This window comes from Myodes glareolus, chromosome 8, assembly GCF_982192425.1.
Source record: "Myodes glareolus chromosome 8, mMyoGla1.1, whole genome shotgun sequence".
Taxonomy (NCBI): Eukaryota; Metazoa; Chordata; class Mammalia; order Rodentia; family Cricetidae; genus Myodes; species Myodes glareolus.
Window position 1 is genome coordinate 21169225 of NC_142033.1, and position 18633 is coordinate 21187857.

At 40.0% G+C, this 18633-nt stretch overlaps 1 protein-coding gene and 1 pseudogene across 1 annotated transcript; one reads left to right on the forward strand and one right to left on the reverse strand.

The window, feature by feature from the left end:
- Positions 1-15561, forward strand: LOC125408179 (UDP-glucuronosyltransferase 2B31-like). The gene is made up of 6 exons (XM_087908928.1): positions 1-779; positions 8557-8705; positions 10281-10412; positions 13200-13287; positions 14057-14276; positions 14944-15561. The coding sequence occupies exons 1-6, from the start codon at positions 56-58 to the stop codon at positions 15221-15223; spliced, it is 1593 nt and encodes a 530-aa protein (XP_087765054.1). The 5' UTR covers positions 1-55; the 3' UTR covers positions 15224-15561.
- LOC146893804 (SH2B adapter protein 1 pseudogene) lies at positions 4956-8022 on the reverse strand (annotated as a pseudogene).
- Positions 15562-18633: the final 3072 nt, after the last annotated feature.

Genomic DNA, 18633 nt, shown 5'->3' on the forward strand with positions numbered 1-18633 from the left:
TAACCGCAAGAGCTGAGCCACCACCATTTGAAACGAAACTCTGAATTTAACCAAGATGTCTGTGAAAATGACAGCAGCTTTGTTCCTGCTACAGCTAAGTGTCTTCTTTGGATCTGGGAGTGCTGGGAAGGTGCTCGTGTGGCCAATGGAATACAGCCATTGGCTCAATTTAAGGATAATCTTAGATGAGCTTGTGAAGAAAGGTCATGAAGTGACAGTTCTGAGGCCCTCATCTTCCCTTTCTTATGAGGTTGATAACACATCTGCTATTGAATTTGAAACATACCCTTCATCATATTCCACGGCTGATGTAGAGGAACTTTTCATGGAGTCAATTAGGAAAGAAATTTATGAGATGTCAATGAAGTCATTTTGGAGATACTTTGCAATGTTGCAAGAAGTGGTTTGGTTATATTCAGACTATTTTGAAAGTCTCTGCAAAGATGTAGTTTTTAACAAGGCACTCATGACAAAACTACAAAATTCAAGCTTTGATGTCATAGTAGCAGATCCCTTCATACCCTGCGGTGACCTGCTGGCTGAGATTCTCAAGATACCTCTTGTGTACAGTCTCCGATTCTTTCCTGGCTCCACATATGAAAAGTACAGTGGAGGACTGCCACTACCTCCTTCCTACGTGCCTCCTGCTATGACACAACTAAGTGATCGAATGACATTCATGGAGAGGGTGCAAAACCTAATCTATGTGTTTTATTTTGACTTTTGGTTCCAAACATTTAACGAGAAGAAGTGGAATCAGTTTTACAGTGATGTATTAGGTAAGTACCTATTTAATTGGGATTGTTGCATTCTCAATTTGCTGTGTCATTGAAGGTGAACCTGAATCAACAGGATTGGCAGCAGGAAAATTTATCTCTCCTAAGTAAAATGGTGAAAAGTCTGTGAAATTGTCTGCCAAATTCAAAGCGTTGTGGAAGAGCATATGTCCCAATACCAACTACAAAGCCTTGTCTATGACTTGAATAGGACACTTCAGAAAGGCATAGACCCACAAAACAAAACTTTAAGAATTTCTCTAAGAATTAACATATATACAAGCCATTTCAGTTCATGCTTTAAAAAAATAGCTTTACCTCAGTTGTGGCATCATCAATATCAATATTATATTGCTGCCATTACTATAATTATCATGAGAATATGCATACTTGTGTTATGGATTGGAGCTTACGCTCTGTGTGGCATATGTAGAGATCAGATTAAACTTTGAAGAGTTTTTACCTCTACCTTCATGTAGATTCTCAGGATGAATTCATGTGTTCCAACTTGTATGGGGACTGAACTCATGTCATTATTATTACATGGTAAACACTTTCACTTCTAATCCATCTCACTAGCCCCCAAAATAGTAGCTTTAAACAAACTCAGTGTCTTCATGATTTACATACTTATGCTTAGGACTAATACATATTTCTAGATAGATATCTACATAGCATAGTTTTCTCATTTATACTTTGAAACACTTTCTCATTTCACCTACTAAATTCCTGCACCACTGTGAATACACTGTCTAGGTACCACGCACATAAAACTTGTGAATTCAGGATTTTGGAGAATCTATGTTTATTCATTCAGATGGTTGAAATTGTATTTAAAATGTAATGGCACTGACATGCAGAAATAATGATTACTGGTTACAGTGTTTTAAAATATACCTAATGAACAAACAGCTCTCTTTCCATATTGTATGACTTGTTTACCCTTATTATATGCAAGCAAACTTACATACACCTAATTATTACACAGTCAATCATGAATAAAGCACAATATGAGGACAAGGAACTCAGGCATAAGAGAAAATTTTCTCGGAGGTCAGCCAGGGTGATACAGTGAGACTGTGTCTCAAAATGAAATTCTAAAAGAAAATCCCCACAAAAAAACTCACACTGGTTAGTGTCAGTTCATACCTGTAACCACAGCAGTTCAGACGTGGAGAAAGAGGATCTGGAATTCAAGGACAACTTTGGCTATCTAGTGACATAGGGACCACCCTGAGCTCTATCAGAATATCTCAAAACAAAGCAAAACAACATAAAATTCTCAGTTCCCTGAGAGGATTACTCGTCAAGGTTCCGGCACCTACCAGGGAAAACTAGGTGGAGACTTCCAAGAAAAGTGTTTCCCTGAGTATGACAAATAGGATTCATAGACAATTGTAGTTGTTTTAGGCTTGTTGCTTCTGCCTATTGTGTGATCCCTGTTTCCCGGGGGAAGAAGGGGGTGAGAAGACATGGAGACAAAAACACAGACTCTGGGAGATTCCAATATAGAAGCTTTTTATTGAAAAAAAAAGTCAGGGGTTTTAGTGGGGAGGTAGGGAAATTAAGGTAGAACAGGAATGTTTTTGTTTGGTCCTTTTGAAACTGGTAGTCACTGCTGGATGTTGTGATTGACTAGGTGTGTGTGTGTGTCTTTAGTTACTATGCTGTGGTCTGCTAACAGGTTGTTTTGGCCATTTTTGCTTATTCATTGTGAGTTTGCATGTGCTTGCCTGTGCTTGTTCTATTGCCCTGCCTCATCCCACTCTTTTTATTTTATTCTTATTGGACAACCTAGTGGGAGTTATGGAATTTTATAACTCCACCTCAATGACCCTCCCCCAGCATTTGGGACTGTGCCTATCTTAGGCTGGCCTGCTGAACAGGCTCTTATCCGACTTTGACTACAAGTCCTCAAAGGGTTGGGTCCCCAGAAGGTCCCAAGAAGTCAGAAGCAAGGGGATACTTTTCAGAGTACTAGGGCTTTAAATGGCCTCCTGTATTTGTGTTAGCCAACCATGGACCACCTCCCTTGGAGGTTTTGGTCCAGCATGCTCCATAGCCATTAACACCTGGAGCATTGCCTTGTTCACCTGCTGTTATCAGGATCTTAGCTGTAGAAAATACTTAAACAGATATATTAGAGCCACTACCACCCGTCCCATAAGGCACCATGTAACAAGTTTAGAGGGGTCTAGCATGGATTTTATGTGATCCCACAATTGGCCAAAGAATGTGGTAGACAAATCCAATGGCTTGGCTCGTGTTGATTAAGTTGCATAGGTTCTGATCAAATGTTTACAGCTGGGAAAGGGTAAACCAGGTAAAACTTGAGAAAATTTTGAGGGGATAAATTAAATTGCTGGTGGAGGTGCCTAGATTGTTCCAGCAAAGGCAAAGACACTACCATAGTCATAATTAGGTGGTCTACTCTGTGGTTGCCTGTTGCTAGCATTCCTGGCAGCCCTGTATGCAATCTGATATGGGGTATGTGCCAGGGACATTCTCTTCACTGTAATAAGTCTTGAATAGTTTGCATAGTTTTGGAGATGGAATCTTTTTGGGACTTTAATTTTGCAAAAATAGTATTTTGCATGCTTGTGTGGCGTAGTGGCTATCTGAGAAGATATTTACAGATTCTGATCTGGTCATTTCCAATACCTTAAGGACCGTCAAAAACTATCCTGGTTGTACTGATCTAGAATTTGGTTAGGTATAGGTCCTTTTTTTGTAATTTTAACTCCTAATATTATCAACCAAAAATTAGTTTTATTAGCATCTGTAAAGGCTATAGCAGCCAGGGCAATGACATTTTTTGATGGTGTGGCATAATTTTTTATCTTTAATTTTAAAAAGGGAAAGGGTAGAAAGTTGTCTAATCTGAGAGAAATGATTATCCAAGGTGCCCATACTGGACCTAGCAATGGCTTTAAAACAGACTTCCTCTCTAAGTGGTTTGTTGTTTTTCCTGGCTTTGCTTAAAATGTCTCTGCAGTCTATATCTATAACTGTAACTTCTGGATCAGAGAGTACAAGTACCACAAGCAGCTACTGACTGACCTGAAGGACAAAAAAATGACTTATTTTCATAGACTGTCCTGGGAAGCTGGCTGAGCACATAGAGCATGAGCTACAGATACTTTCTGCTGCCATCTTGGCTCTGGAAGAGCACCTAAAGGTGTTCCACAATGTTGTCAAGCTAGTTCAAAAAGACACCAAAATCTCTGTTAAGATTGGTTCTACTGCTGTTCAAGTAACCTCAGCAGAGAGAACAAAAGTATTGGGGCAATCCATCTTTTTAAAGGATATCTACTATGCTTCTGAAAGTGAAGAGATCTGCATAGTGAACCAGTTCACCTTAATCATTGCACACCAAGGCACACCACTTACCTTCATGCCCCAGGAGTGTGAAGCCCTTGTCTAATTTATCATTCATGTCAGGACCCACTGGGAGCTTCTAGAGTTTTGTGCTCAATGATAATCCTTTTGACATTTAGGGCAATAGGTCTTTGGACAAGTCCTGGGACAATTCCTATATAAGTGGTCAGACTGTCCACATCCCCAACAAATACGATCTGTCAGGGCTAAATCATCATCTTTGTCAAGTTTAGCATTGACCAAGGCATTGGTGGAAGTCGTAAAGGTGGAAATGGGTTGTCTGTGTGTCAATATCATGGACGGCCAAGACCCACTTACGAATATTTTCATTTCTAACAGGTACAATTATAGGTGACAGTGTTGAGCCCCTCCCAGGTTAGCTGTATAATAAAAATATGCTTGGTAGGACCAGATGGCATGAGCTTTTTAACAGCATTGGTGACATGAGTCAAAAATTCAGGAAATAGTTCCACAACCTACTGGACAAGATTTCAGAAATAGCCGACACTGCCCTAGGACATACAAAGTTTGAGGGCCTTGAAGGCTAGGTTGGACACTTGTTGGAAATAGGTATGTGGGCCAATCATGGATTGCGAGAATTAGTGTATTGCCCACGGCCAGTAAGCATGTCCAAAGGTAATATTAAGTCCAAATTACAGATTTGTACAGGCTTGGGTCTCTGCTGCATCATCATAAGCAGAGTGCAATTGAAGGAAAACTGAAGGGTCAAGGCCTGCCTACAACATGGCATACCCATCGTAATGTGTTTAGCACTTTATGATCCATGGTCTGAGTACTTGCTCAAAATAAGAAGAATCGGGGGTAGCATCAGTCGCCCTTGCAAACCCCTGCATGGCTCCCAGCCTCCTCCCAACCCTGCAACCACTGGGGGGGCACAATAACTGACAAGGACAGCATGACTGCAGCCTCCAGACTCCACAGGAATGGGATGCACCCGGAAGTGCTCAAGGATATTGAAAATGGACTGGAACCACAGATGTTGTTGGATCAGGCACTGACTCTCCTCATTCAGCGACAAATTCAGGTATTTGGCCTCGCCCTGGAAGTTAAAATTGAGCACATATTCACCACGTCTTGTCTCACTGTGACATACTAGGAAGACACCATGGGAGTTAGTGCCTTAACTGGGCAGCCTTGAGTCGAGAGAGCAGGCCGTGGAACCAAGGATATCCTGAGAAGGGCTGATCCCCCTCAGCACCATTTGACACCCCCTGGAATGACCCTGTGACAGTTTCTGGAGTATCCAGGGGAAGGGAGGGGGTTGAGAGGGGATGAACTGTATATGCTGGTGGTTCCTCCTCAATGGAAATGCAAGGGGGCAATTCCAGAGGAAGCAGTTCCCTTGAGTCAAAGTGGGAGGAAGCAATGGAGGCAAAATTAGGAGAGAAGGACACTGACAACTAGTCAGAGAGGTTCCCATAAGCCCCCTGCGACAGGTGGTCATTTTACTCTTACTGGGTCCCAGCAGCAGATCCTAGCTGGGCAGACTCTCTAAAGGATTCAGACAGGGCAACTCCAGGCTGTCTGTGTTATCCTTTGTGAGGAAGGCGGTCCCAGGAGACAGGGGAAGGGTCATGGGAGGGGGCTAGTAGCAGGTCAGAGTCCAGGGCTTAGGAACTCCTGGATGTCAAACACCAGGCCTTCACAGGAAGCACATCAGTTGTCTCCAGAATGTACTCTGAAGGGCCTTCTACCTTATCCACAAATGTGCTCTCCCTGTCAGGCATCTCTCTGCTGTGGCTGCATAGATATCAGTGATAGTAGAACAGGGAATGTTGAGTCAGACCTGGGATGCTCTGGGTGGTTCAACCAACTCCAAGCAACTTCCTCCTCCTCCTTCACTTTGGAGCAGTAGGTGACACTTCTGCCACTGAGGCTTCCCTTCTCCCTGTGAGGTCAGCCTAGCCACCCCTCCTCCACAACCCACTCCTGCTAGGTTAGGGACAGCTTCTTCGTCCCCCATAAAACTGAGCAGCTCTTCTCTCTACCATATCTGCTCTGTCTTCCAAGGTTCCCCCTCCATGACTCAGTCTCAGCCTCTCAAAGCAGTGAGTCGATCTCTCCCCAGGGGATGTGTCATCACTAGCCAATTCCCCTACTAACTGTCCCAGCACCACCAGAGGAGTTGGAGTTTCCACCAAGCACTGGAGGGTCTGATGTGGTCTCCAGAGGCCCAGCTAAGGAGGAATGTCAATGGTCTCTTGCCACTGCAGAATGCCTCGAACAGAATCTCTGACTGAGCAACCCATGGAAAGGAGGGAAAAGTGTTTCTTGAGCTTTAGCTTTGAGGAGATGGTAGAGGAGGAAGAGACTGAGGAAGAAACGGGGCCAGCTAGATTCTCAGAAGATAAAGATGGGCCCAACACAGCCAGGAGCCCGTCCACCCTGCAGCTGTCCAGGAACAAATCATGTGGGGCATGTATTGAAAGGATTCTACAACCTACCAGGGAAACATTGGCTCATCCATGGTATTACTACTCTAATCATAATAGCCAGAAATTCAAACATTTCAATGCCTAGATGTTCAACAGATAAATGGATAATAAAATTGTGGTGCAGTTACATAATGGAATATTATCCAGCCTTGAAAAAGAAAAACTATATTATCAAATTCATAAATAAATAGATAGAGCTAGAAAGTCATGTTGAGAGAGGTTACCCGGATCCCCCCATAAAAGAAAAAATACTATATTGTTTGCTTTTAAAATGGCTACATGTAGACATGCTACAATATGTAAAACTACAGAGGTTTGGTATAAAGTAAGAGGTTGGGGGATGAGCAGATCTCCCAAAGAGGAAATATAATATATAGTTATGGAGAGTCAGTTGAAAGACTGAAGCAGAATTGAATGAGGAAGAGGTTGTGAAAAGAGGGAAGTAAGTGATAAAATACAGGGAGAGACAACAAATCCAAAGGTCATTTGACTGGTTAGATGAAAACCTTCTTCTATTATAGAAACTTTTATTTATACTATGGAATAAATCTAAGTGGAATTATCAAATGATTAAGGAGACTAAATATCTTTTAGCACAAAGCGATTCTTCTAGTCACGTGAACAAAATACATCTAATTGACTTGTTGACCAAAGGGGCCCAAGGAAACCCCAAAACTCTGACTATTGTCAAGGCTATTGACTTCTCTCCAAGAAACAGTGGTAAGCCTTTATTGCTGAAGACCACACTTATTTAACTTATTAAAAATGGAGAAGTTGAGTGAGGGCCTACCTAGAGCCTTCACCCCTACTGACTAGTATTCACCCTACTGACTAGTATTCAAAGGTACTTTTAGAACCTATAAGAGGAGAAATACCACTAACTCAGCTATACACTCTTAAACCTAGAGAGGTGATCTACCTGTGTGACAACTGGAGCTACAGTGGCACACATGTAGTAGCAACCAACCATTCTGATTGCATTTACAGCCACGTCCATACCTGACAGTGCTCAGTTGACCAAAACCCTAAAACTAGATAGGCCATGAGCCTAGGGAAAAATTAAATACTACAGTTCTGCTAAAGGAACACAGGAATAAAATGACTCCTAATAACATTTTGCTATACCCAAAGATCATTATCTTGCTCACTCACCATCAGGAAAGCATTCTCTTGTAGTGGATGAAAACTAATACAGAGATCCAAAACAGGACACTGTACAGAGAGTAAAGGACTTTGGAACACTCAGTCCTAAGTATGATAGGACTGAGAGACATCAAGGAACAGTGCCTCTGAGACACAACAGGAAGTTTGTAATTATGAAGTTATGGAAACTGTGGCAGCATGCACAGGGCTTAGGTTCAAGACATACAGAATCTCAGTGTGGAGAGAGGGAAGTAGGTTTGAGCGCCCATCCCTAACAATGAAGCTATCTCCAATTGACAATTGTTCTCAAAGAAAAAAAAATTAATGTTCTTCATTAGAATCTCACTGGATATATAAATCACAGTTAAGGGTGGGTTCCAATTGGGCTCAACTCCCAAAGTCCAGTCGAAGAGTGGGAGGAGTGAGAATATGAGCAAAGAGATCAACACCATAATCGTGATACCCACTGAAACAGCTTACCTAAGCTAATGAAAGTCTTCCAACTTTGGCCTGACAGCAAGGGAGAAAGTGCTACACCAAACTAGGCCCTCTTTATGTGGGTGACAGTTGCATGGCTGAGGCAGACTGTGGTGTCACTGGCAATGAGAACAGGATTTATCCCTACTTCTTGTTCTGTTTTTTTTTTAAACCAATTCTCTCTGGAGGGATACCTTGCTTGTCCTACATATAGGAGGAGGGCCTTAGTCCTGCCTCAAAACAATATGCTAGATTTTGTTGACTCCCCAAGGGAAGCCTTACCCACTCTGAAGAGAAGATGGAGAGATGTTCTGATTCCTCTTCAGGAAAACCCACAACCCTCTCTGAGATGATGGGGAAGGCAGACATATGGCTCATTCGAACCTACTGGGATTTGGAATTTCCTCATCCTGTCTTACCAAACTTTGATTATGTTGGAGGACTCCACTGCATACCTGCAAAGCCTCTGCCAAAGGTAAGTATAGTCGCATTTGTTTGCTTCTGTTTTCCTTGAATTGTCAGCCAGGATGATTATCTTTTATTCCTTCAGAATGCTCATCAAACTCAGAGAGTCCTAGGAATTTAGATAAAGAACGCTGTCAGTAGAAACACCTGTATAACACCATAACAAAGTGTGACTATTCAGTTGGATTAAATTAATCTAGCAAGATTTTGTTTAAAAAATACTTTCTTATATTTGACTGTAGAAAACACACAAATACTAAATGCAGAGAGAGTTCCAGAAGATGAGATATATACAAAGTGATTAGAGAGAAAGTAGATGGAGAGTGAACAAAGAAAAAGAGGTCACAATGGCTCTATTTACTTTCTTGATCAATCACACAAGTGAAAGCACACCCCTGCACATGCATACATATACAGACATTTGCAGTAATGTATACAGTAAAAAGAATTGACAGCATATAGTAAATTTCTTTCCAATAAAACTAACATCTGATAGAAAGAGCACAAATGAAAACAGAATGGACAGTCTTAATGAAATTAGAAATAAACTTGTGGTCCGTGAATTCCACTACTGCGTATATATGTAAAAGAACTGAATGAAGGACCTTTATGAGATAGAAATGCAGAGATGCCCATAGCAGCTCTATTCCGAAAGGGAAGAGTGCATGGTAGTTTGAATAAGAATGACCCCATAGGCTCATATTCGTGAATCTTTGGTTCTCAGTTGGTGAATTGTTTAGGAAGGATTAGGAAGTGTGGCTTAGTTGGATAAAATGTGTCACTGGAGGTTGGCCTTGAGATTTCAAAAGCACAAGCTATGCTTGGCCTCTCTCTATCTGTCTGCCACTTATGGTACAGGTTTAGTTCTGGGTTACAATTCCAGTGCTGTGCTGTGCCTGTCTGCCTGCCATGGTGTTCTCCACTATGATGCTCATAGACAAACCATCCGAAACTTTAAGCAAGCCCCCAATTAAATGCCTTCTTTTAGAAATCGCCTTAATCCTGGTGTGTCCTCACAATAGAACAATAACTATGACATAGAGAAGTTATGTGAGTATCACTGGAATGGTTAGTAAAACTTATATACAATAATTTTTATATTTGTATTTTTCAAATACAAAAAAAATCACTAAAACTTAAAATGCTAGGCTATAGAGATACACGGCATGAACTTAGTGTCAGTACACTTAGTAAACTAGCCAATGAGCAAGACAGAAATAAAATAAGACCTTATGAGAACTCCCTAAACTGGTCAAAATAATAGAAACAGAAAGCAGATATTTGGTGGTCAAGGGACTGGAAAAGGAGAAAAAAAATAAATTTAATATCAACAAATCTTGCCTTTCAAGATGAAAATGTTCCAGAACTGTTTATCTGAGTGTGGATATGTGTAACACAAGCTGTAACCTTACACTACTAAAACTTACATCTTATATGTGGATATGAATAGTTTTAAATTACCCACTACTCTGATTGTTTCTAATGCTGTTCAGTTTCTTCCTGCCAATGTTGGTATCAATTTTATGCAGGTTGGTATCACCTTGGTGTTGCTGCTGTTTGCAATAGGTTGATATTTCATCAACAGGAAATAGAAGACTTCGTCCAGTCTTCCGGAGAACATGGTGTGGTGGTGTTTTCCCTGGGGTCCATGGTGGGCACCCTAACAGAAGAAAGAGCCAATGTGATTGCAGCAGGCCTTGCCCAGATTCCACAGAAGGTGAGAAACAGTGCCTCGGTGCGGCATCCTCATTGAGATGGTCACATCCTGTTCAGGTGTGACTGTAGAAACCTCCTGTGAAATTGAAGCTGTCATTCTAGATCTAGCTCATCACTTGTGACACAGAAATACATGGGGGAAATGCCAAATATTAGGTGGTGGTTTTGAATAATAACTTTGTTATTAACATTGTGTTTAAAAAGAAAAACATTTCACAAGTGCTTTCAAACTTGATGGTAGGAAGGTATTATATGCACAAAACTGTGGCTTGTTACTTCCTTTAATTTCCTCGAGGATATCTGAAGATGATTTACACACTAAAGTATAACTATACAACATTTAACTTATAACCAGTAAGTGCACTGGCCCTGTAACAATAAGGAAGCACCCAAAATCTGCAGCTGTAGGACTGGAGAAGCGTCTCATCCTTGAAGAGCATGCATTGCTCACCCAGAAGTCATGAACTTACTTTGAGATGCCATGTTTATCACCTCAAAACTACCTATAACTGTATCTTCTTGAGATTCAATGCCCTTATCCAGCCTGTCATGACAGCCGCACGTATTTCCATGCATATGTACATGCACACTGACATAGGGCTTTTATTGCTATGGGGAGACACCATGACCACAGCAATTCTTATATATAATATAAAATTTCAAATATTTAATTGGGGATGTCTTGCCATTTCAGAGGTTTAGTTCATTATCCTCATGGCCAGGGGCATACAGAAAGACATAGTGCTGAAAAGGGAGCAGATTTCACATTTTTATCCACAGGCAGCAGGAGACTGTGTGCCACATTGGGCACAGGTTGAACATATGAGTACACTAAGCCTGCCCACAAAGTGACACAATTCCTCTAACAAGGTTACACTTCCTCTAACAAGATCACACCTCCAAATAGTGTGCCACTCCCTAAAGGTCAGACACTGAAACACATGAATCCACCATAAGTATTCAAACCACCACACATGTGCACGCACATATACAGGCACTCTAGTTTACACATGACTAAAATTAAATCCTTATCTTCAAAATGGAATTGGTGTTACTATGATTTATTAATCTTTTATATCATTTTATTTTTATTATTTACATATCTGTTTGTGTTCCTTTTTTCTATCTTTGAATTTTGGGGGGGGGGTTAGCAATTCAGAGACTGTTAAGTTGATACATGATAAGGTAGTAATGACCAAATAAAGCATGTCATTTCCAAAGACAGTACTTGAAAGAGAGAATGACTTACCAAGGTTGAGGAATTAAAATTAAACTCTTAAAATACAAAACATATACAAAAAGAGATAGCTGTAAAGGATACTTCAGATTATCTTATTAGATGTTAGTTTTCCTAGCATACCCACAGACATTATGCTCTTGATTCCATGTTGAGGAATTAATATCAGGTCATTCCAGGTCAAATCAAGAGTTTATTTTTCAACCAAAGTAAAAGCAGAAAGAAAATTGTCTTATCCACTATAGTATGGCTATTCTTCACAGCTTGAAGTAGCCAGTAAATAAAGATTTTGTGTGGTTGTCATGGTGCCTGTGGTGGTAATGGTGATGATAGTAGGGGAGGTCGTAGTGGTTTGGTAGCAAAAATGTAGTATATTGCATTTAACTTCCCAATTTCAACTTCCCAAATCATCTCAAAGAAACTTCATAGACAAGCACAAGGCTCTTATCACAAAGAAAATTTTGCAATGGTTTCTTACTCACTTTGCTATATTTACTTGTTTGTCTTCTAAGAAGAGAGAATGAAATGGTGTGAATTTGGATGAAAGACGAAGGGCTGAGGGAATATAATCAGAACATGATTGTGAAAAAAAATCTCTTTTCAATAAAACAAAAATCAAAAGAGAAGATAATAAAAAAATTTTAAAAACGGGGTTTATATAATAGTGAAGTATTAATTTATAATTTTGGTCAAATGTGATCGCCTATGTATTAAAATGCCCTCATGTTCAGTAATATTTCCCTTGCTATTAAAAACAATAGGTGATGGGATTTACCAAACCCAACTCTACCTGGGGGACTGAGGCTTTTAATGTTGACATAGGGTGTAATTTGAGATGTGGTCTGGAAGTAAACACGGGCTTAGACAGTGCTGTGCTACAAGGACCTAATCTAAAAAAAATACTTATTATAAAATGATTATAAGTAAACTAACACAAATATCATTGACAAAGATTTATGTTGAATTTCAAAAATAAAAATGCTATAAATATATTGAAAAAATCAAGGTACATATTATTAACATTGGTGGATTGTTGAACTGAACTACAATAACACATTTCTTATTTTTTTGTGTGTACATTGGTGTTTGGACTGCATATTTGTTTGTATGAAGGTTTCACGTCCTCTGAAGCTGGAGTTACAGAGAGACAGTCATGAGCTGCCATGTGGGTACTAGGAACTGAATCTATGCTTTCTGGAAGAGCACTCAGTGCTCTTAACCATTGAACCATTTCTCCAGCCCTGACACATTTCTTAACTCCTGCTTAATATTATAATATGTATGATATTGACATAACTTTGCCTAAGCTGCTGTTGACTAAACATTGAGGCGCCAGGCTGAAGCTTGGATAAGCATGAGACTAACTGCAGGACAGTGAAGAGAATTTGCAGCCTTGCTGTAGCAGTTCTTCACGGTTCCCATCATCCATCCTCACTGCCTGGCCCTTAGGGACCAGCGTTTATCTCCACTGATTCTTAATCTCTCTAGAAATCTAGCAGAAGTAACTTGACATTTGACCAAAGTAATAAGAGGCTAGCTTTGTCTTAACAGGTTCTTTGGCGATTTGAAGGCAAGAAGCCAGACACCTTGGGCTCCAACACTCGGCTGTACAAATGGATCCCCCAGAATGACCTTCTCGGTAAGCATAGGGAGATGCATGAGACATAGGATTGGCTGCTCAGTATGGGGTATGTCAACACTAATGCATTTATGACAAATGTGATCTTGTCCTCGAGAAAATAAATAAAGAACTTATATGGATATGTTGTACAGTAGTAACATTGGAGATTGGAGATTCCATTACTGTCTCCTCTGCAGTTTTCATTCAGATAAACTTAAATCACTTCTTCGTGTTTGTGTTCACCTCCTAGTTCTAAACCTTTACATACGCCCTTTCCTCTAGGGTAGCACAATTTCAAACGCAAGTGAGGATGGTATTCTTTCGTTACTAACCCTTAATTTCCTAGCACCCACAAAACTCCACATCATGAGGCAGTCCTATATTGGATGGAGTATTGCTTGTCGTAAGCCTCATCCCATCACTATGAGCAAAACCCCCTGCCACATGGAAGGAACATATCACAAGCAGTGGCTTCACTGTTTCTGTAGGAGAACATTCTCTCCTGAACTACGGCCTGTGCTTGCACATGCTGTTTACTCCACTTGGAAGTTGCTCTGACTTTTTGTCCACTGCAAAAATCATTTGACTTCCACAAACCACCTCCTCTATGTGACCTCAATAATCATCCATGGACTTGTGATGCTCTAAGACTTGAGAGGACTTCATTTCTATTCCATGGGTATGATAATGTTGTCTAGAGAATATTTGCCCTTTCTGTGTCTTTTTCTCTCTCATTTTTTTTTCAGATTTATATTTAATGTTTGCCTTTTATTTCTCCCCTTGCTAGGTCATCCTAAAACCAGAGCTTTTATAACTCATGGTGGCACAAATGGCATTCATGAGGCGATCTACCACGGAATCCCTGTAATTGGCATTCCTTTGTTTGGAGACCAATTTGATAATGTTGTTCACATGAAGACCAAAGGAGCAGGTGTGAGACTGGACATTCTCACAATGTCCAGTACAGATTTGCTCCATGCAGTGAAGACAGTCACTAATGACCCTTCGTGAGTACAGTGATTTTATTCAAGTTGGTACAAGTCTGGATCAATTCTATCCAAAGGGACAGTAGAAGTCATCTGATCTGTAGTCTCAGTTTGAAAGCAACAACACCAATGAACCTCATTTAACCACTGTATAATGAGCTTTTACTATCAATCAAGACTGTAAAATATCCCTGCAGACTTACTGTAATAGAAATTAGTTTAGAATAATTTGAAGATGGAAATAATTTCTAAGCAAGTTATCAATGACCTGCATCCCAGCCCTTAAGTCAGCTTGTGCAAAGTATCCTCCATTCTCAAGAGTAGTCATTTTTAATTACTATAGTGTTTTTATTGAGGTTTCAAAGAATTTTGACAGTTTCTTCTCAAGAGCATCAGTGTGATCAGTGTCAAACTGTATAAACCATCTCATTTACAGGGCTTGAAAGGGTCTTTGGACATTTCCTCTGCTGGAAAGATTTCCTTCCCACAATGATTTCTCATTTTAGTTTTGGAAAGAATTTCACAGAAAATACCAACCTCCAGGCAAACCTCCAAACATGTCCCAGTCAAAACCACACTGTACCTAGTGCTCCTCTATGACATTTACTGAGTCTCACGATGCTCTTTCTGAACTTTTCATAGGCTTGAAGAAAGTAAACTAATTGGCTTTTGATGTTGATGTCTTTAGCTATAAGGAGAATGCCATGCGGCTATCAAGAATCCACCACGACCAACCAGTGAAGCCCCTGGACAGAGCCGTCTTCTGGATTGAGTATGTCATGCGCCACAAAGGGGCCAAGCACCTTCGTGTGGCAGCGCATGACCTCGCCTGGTACCAGTACCACTCTCTGGACGTGCTTGGATTCCTGCTTGCCTGTGTGATGACTGTGATGTTCATCATCACAAAGTGTTGCCTCCTTTGCTGCCAGATGTTTGCTAAATCTGGAAAGAAGAAGAAAAGGGAGTAGCTGAAGTGGGGAGGACTGACACATGGACCTCCTCCAGTGCGTCACAGAAAGGGAGGATTTCTACCATATCCCTTAGACATAACTGACCTGGACACTGTCACTTTTATTTCCTCATTTTGAAGTAGACTTGAGCTGTCAAAAGTTTAATTTCCTCTTGTTTTGTGCACAGTCAAGACAAGACCACAATATTTGTAAGTTCCAACATCACCTAACTCATATTGCATTCCAAATCTGAAATATCCCACACAAGCTCACAATTTGTTTTGTTGGTTTTTTTATTCATTCAGGATTTCTTGGCTTGATTCTGTGAAATATTAAATTCATCTCCCATGACCACATTCCTACTTCCCATTGGATTTCTTTCAATATGTCCCAATTCTAACATTATGTCCCCTTGTTTTATTCTTAATAACCCAATAAATCCAATTAGTGCTGTCTATAAAAGAATGCATGCATTCCTGAGATAAGATTGCTGGATCATGAGCAATGTAGCAGTGTACACCCAACCCCCATAATAGTGATTCATCCCCTCCTGGAATCTATGACTCTCAATAGCTCTTTATTTTGGTTGAAGTTATTAGAAGCCCCTTCTCATTTATTTTGGAATTTTGGCTTTCCAATCTTTTGTAAGTCCTGTGCAGCTGACAGATTCTTGGAGTTTATGAATGCTATGGCCATGGCATGTCCAGAAAAAAAATGTGTGATAGCACTTCTCATCATTGGGTTCCTACATTCTTTCCTCATACTTCCGTAGTATACCTGGAGCCTTAGCATGAGGCTGATCATTCTCAGTCCTTTGAGCAATTTTATGACTCTGAATTGATTGGTACCCATTACAACAAATGCTTCTCAGGCAAAGGCTGAGAACAATGCAGATCTCTGGCTATAGTTATTAACATAAAACTTTAGGAAATATTTTGTCAACATGACCATTTAGGAAAAGAGCAATAGTAGGTCCCAAGCTAGGATTTCCTCAACCTTTAACCAGGTTTATACTGTCAGGTTCCTTCCAGGAGATTGTGGCTCAAATCCAATTAGAAAATATTTAGTTATCAATCTATTTAGCTTCACTTGCTAAATTGGCAAAGTCTTGAGTCATATCTGAGGAAAATTTGGCCTATTGGCAAGAATGAATTTTGATTCTTGATTGATAGAACAATCCTTGTGGTCCTGTCCACAGCAAATTGAGCCAACCTGTTAAGGGAGGGACCATCCTTGTGATCCTGCCCACAAAAGGCTGGGCCCTCCTTACACCATGGTGGTCCAGAATCGAATAAGGAAGAGTCTGGGAGCCACAATGGTCTAACTTTATTTTGAGGTCATATCAGTTACTGCTCTGATATAGCTATGTATCATCAGACCACCATCAAATATCATTTCTATTCCAGTTAGTAAAAATCCAGGAATCCTAAATATAAGAAATAAAACAGCAAATGGCACTCAGGTCATGACACTGTGATATGTTGTGGCACTCATTTGCATTTTCAGTGACAGCTCACACCCACCATATATGAGGTTCATCCTGGATGGAGACCATGTCTTCTTCTTCATATATCTGCACTTCATAGAACAATGTGATACTTAATGGCTGGTTTTATAATGAACCTAAGAATCTAGTTCTATAATCCAAGTATATACTATAAGGTTCTCATGAGTAGGGTCAAATTCTAAATTTAAAAACAACTCTATCCTAATCTGATATCATATTTGACTCAGATATAACTTGGTAATGCTATTCTAGAAATGGGATGAATACTTCAAGGTGTAGTGTGATTTCTATGTGATGATGACACGCATTTATTAATAAATATCAGGGTTTTTTGTATCATGACCCTGATAATAAGACATAGATTACCTTTATGATGTAAAAGAGTTCCTATAATTGGTTCCTGGAGTTTTAATACAAAAGAGGGAAAGCAATAGTTAACACTATATGAAGTGTAGTAGGAGTGGCTGGCCGCTTCTCGCCATCCACCTGGCTAGCTTCACCCCCGAAATAATTACATGGAAACTGTATTCATTTAAACACTGCCTTGCCCATTATCTATAGCATCTTATTGGCTCTCTCATATTGATTCAACCCATTTCTAATAATCTGTGTCTCACCACGAGCTCGTGGCTTACTGGGAAAGATTCAGCATGTCTGACCTGGCAGCTTCATGGCAGGCAGCTCTCTGCCTCTGCTTCTTTCTCCCAGCATTCTGTTCTGTCTACTCCGCCTACCTATGTTCTGACCTATCAGGCCAGGCAGTTTTCTTTATTAATTACCAATGAAAGCAACAGATAGAAGACTCTCCTACATCATTTTCCCTTCTTCTGTTTAAACAAAAAGAAAGGCTTTAACTTTAACATTGCATATAACAAAACGGGTTTCAAGCAAGAATTACAGTTACAATATTTATATCTACTTTATCTTTTATCATAATTAAGGAAAACTATAACTATAACTAACCATTCTTCAGCTCCATCAAAGACTCCAGAAGGATATAATATTACCTAAGCAAACAAGAAATAAGCAACTTCCAAGCTCTAGAAATGACAGAGACATCTTGATGCCTGGACAGTCACCCATAGTTCTCTTGTACCGTTGGGGCATCCATCTTCAGCCTTCAGGCCCATAGTATCCAAAGACATTTCCATGAAGCAGGAAATTTCAAAGACAGTTCAATCACTTTCTCCTGTGTCCTGCAGAATGTCTGGCAGACTCTTTCATGAATTAGGAACCCCAAATGACCATCTCATCTTTAGGTAAGTTCAGCAGTCCTCTTTCTGTGGGTTCTCTGTATCCAGTTTATGTAACAGTCCAGGCAAGATCAGTTTCTTGCCCAAAAGGCTATCAAACTCCATAAGGAGCCTCTTCAAAGCCCATCTTCCTCTTGAAGAAGATTGGTGCTGCCAGGAGCAGTCATGTCTCATTGTCATGAACAACCCTAAGTTATTAAAACATTAAACGCCATCTTCTGCAGTCTTTGAAAGATATAAAGAATGTCTATCTAACTGAAATATATCTCTATATATCTAGAAAATCTAACATGACTACAGGCTTGACTATTATCGATGATTATCCATTAACAACCTATGTAACAACAATGTATATTTCCTAATTATACACTACATATTTAAATGAACTGCACAATCACAATACCTTAATCAAGAGCAGAAATATATATACATATAACAAAATTGACCTAAAACCCATACCAATGCAAATTATTCATATCTATATTATATCCTCCTTTAAATGTAAAAGAACATTTATAAACAATATTTGGGAATATGGGTGTAGTTATTTCTCTCCAAACGGCTTCGTGCTGAATAGGGGCACTACAATTCAGGTCTTTCAGGGTATAACCTGTGTGCTAGATTCATCTCAGTCGGCAGTTGAGTGAAGTAATTTTCTGAAGGTGATC

Coding starts and splice junctions, on each gene's coding strand:
- LOC125408179 (XM_087908928.1), top strand. CDS start 56: ATGTCTGTGAAAATGACAGCAGCTTTGTTCCTGCTACAGCTAAGTGTC. Junction 780..8,556: donor GTTTTACAGTGATGTATTAG/GTAAGTACCTAT, acceptor ATTCCTCTTCAG/GAAAACCCACAACCCTCTCT. Junction 8,706..10,280: donor CTGCAAAGCCTCTGCCAAAG/GTAAGTATAGTC, acceptor TTTCATCAACAG/GAAATAGAAGACTTCGTCCA.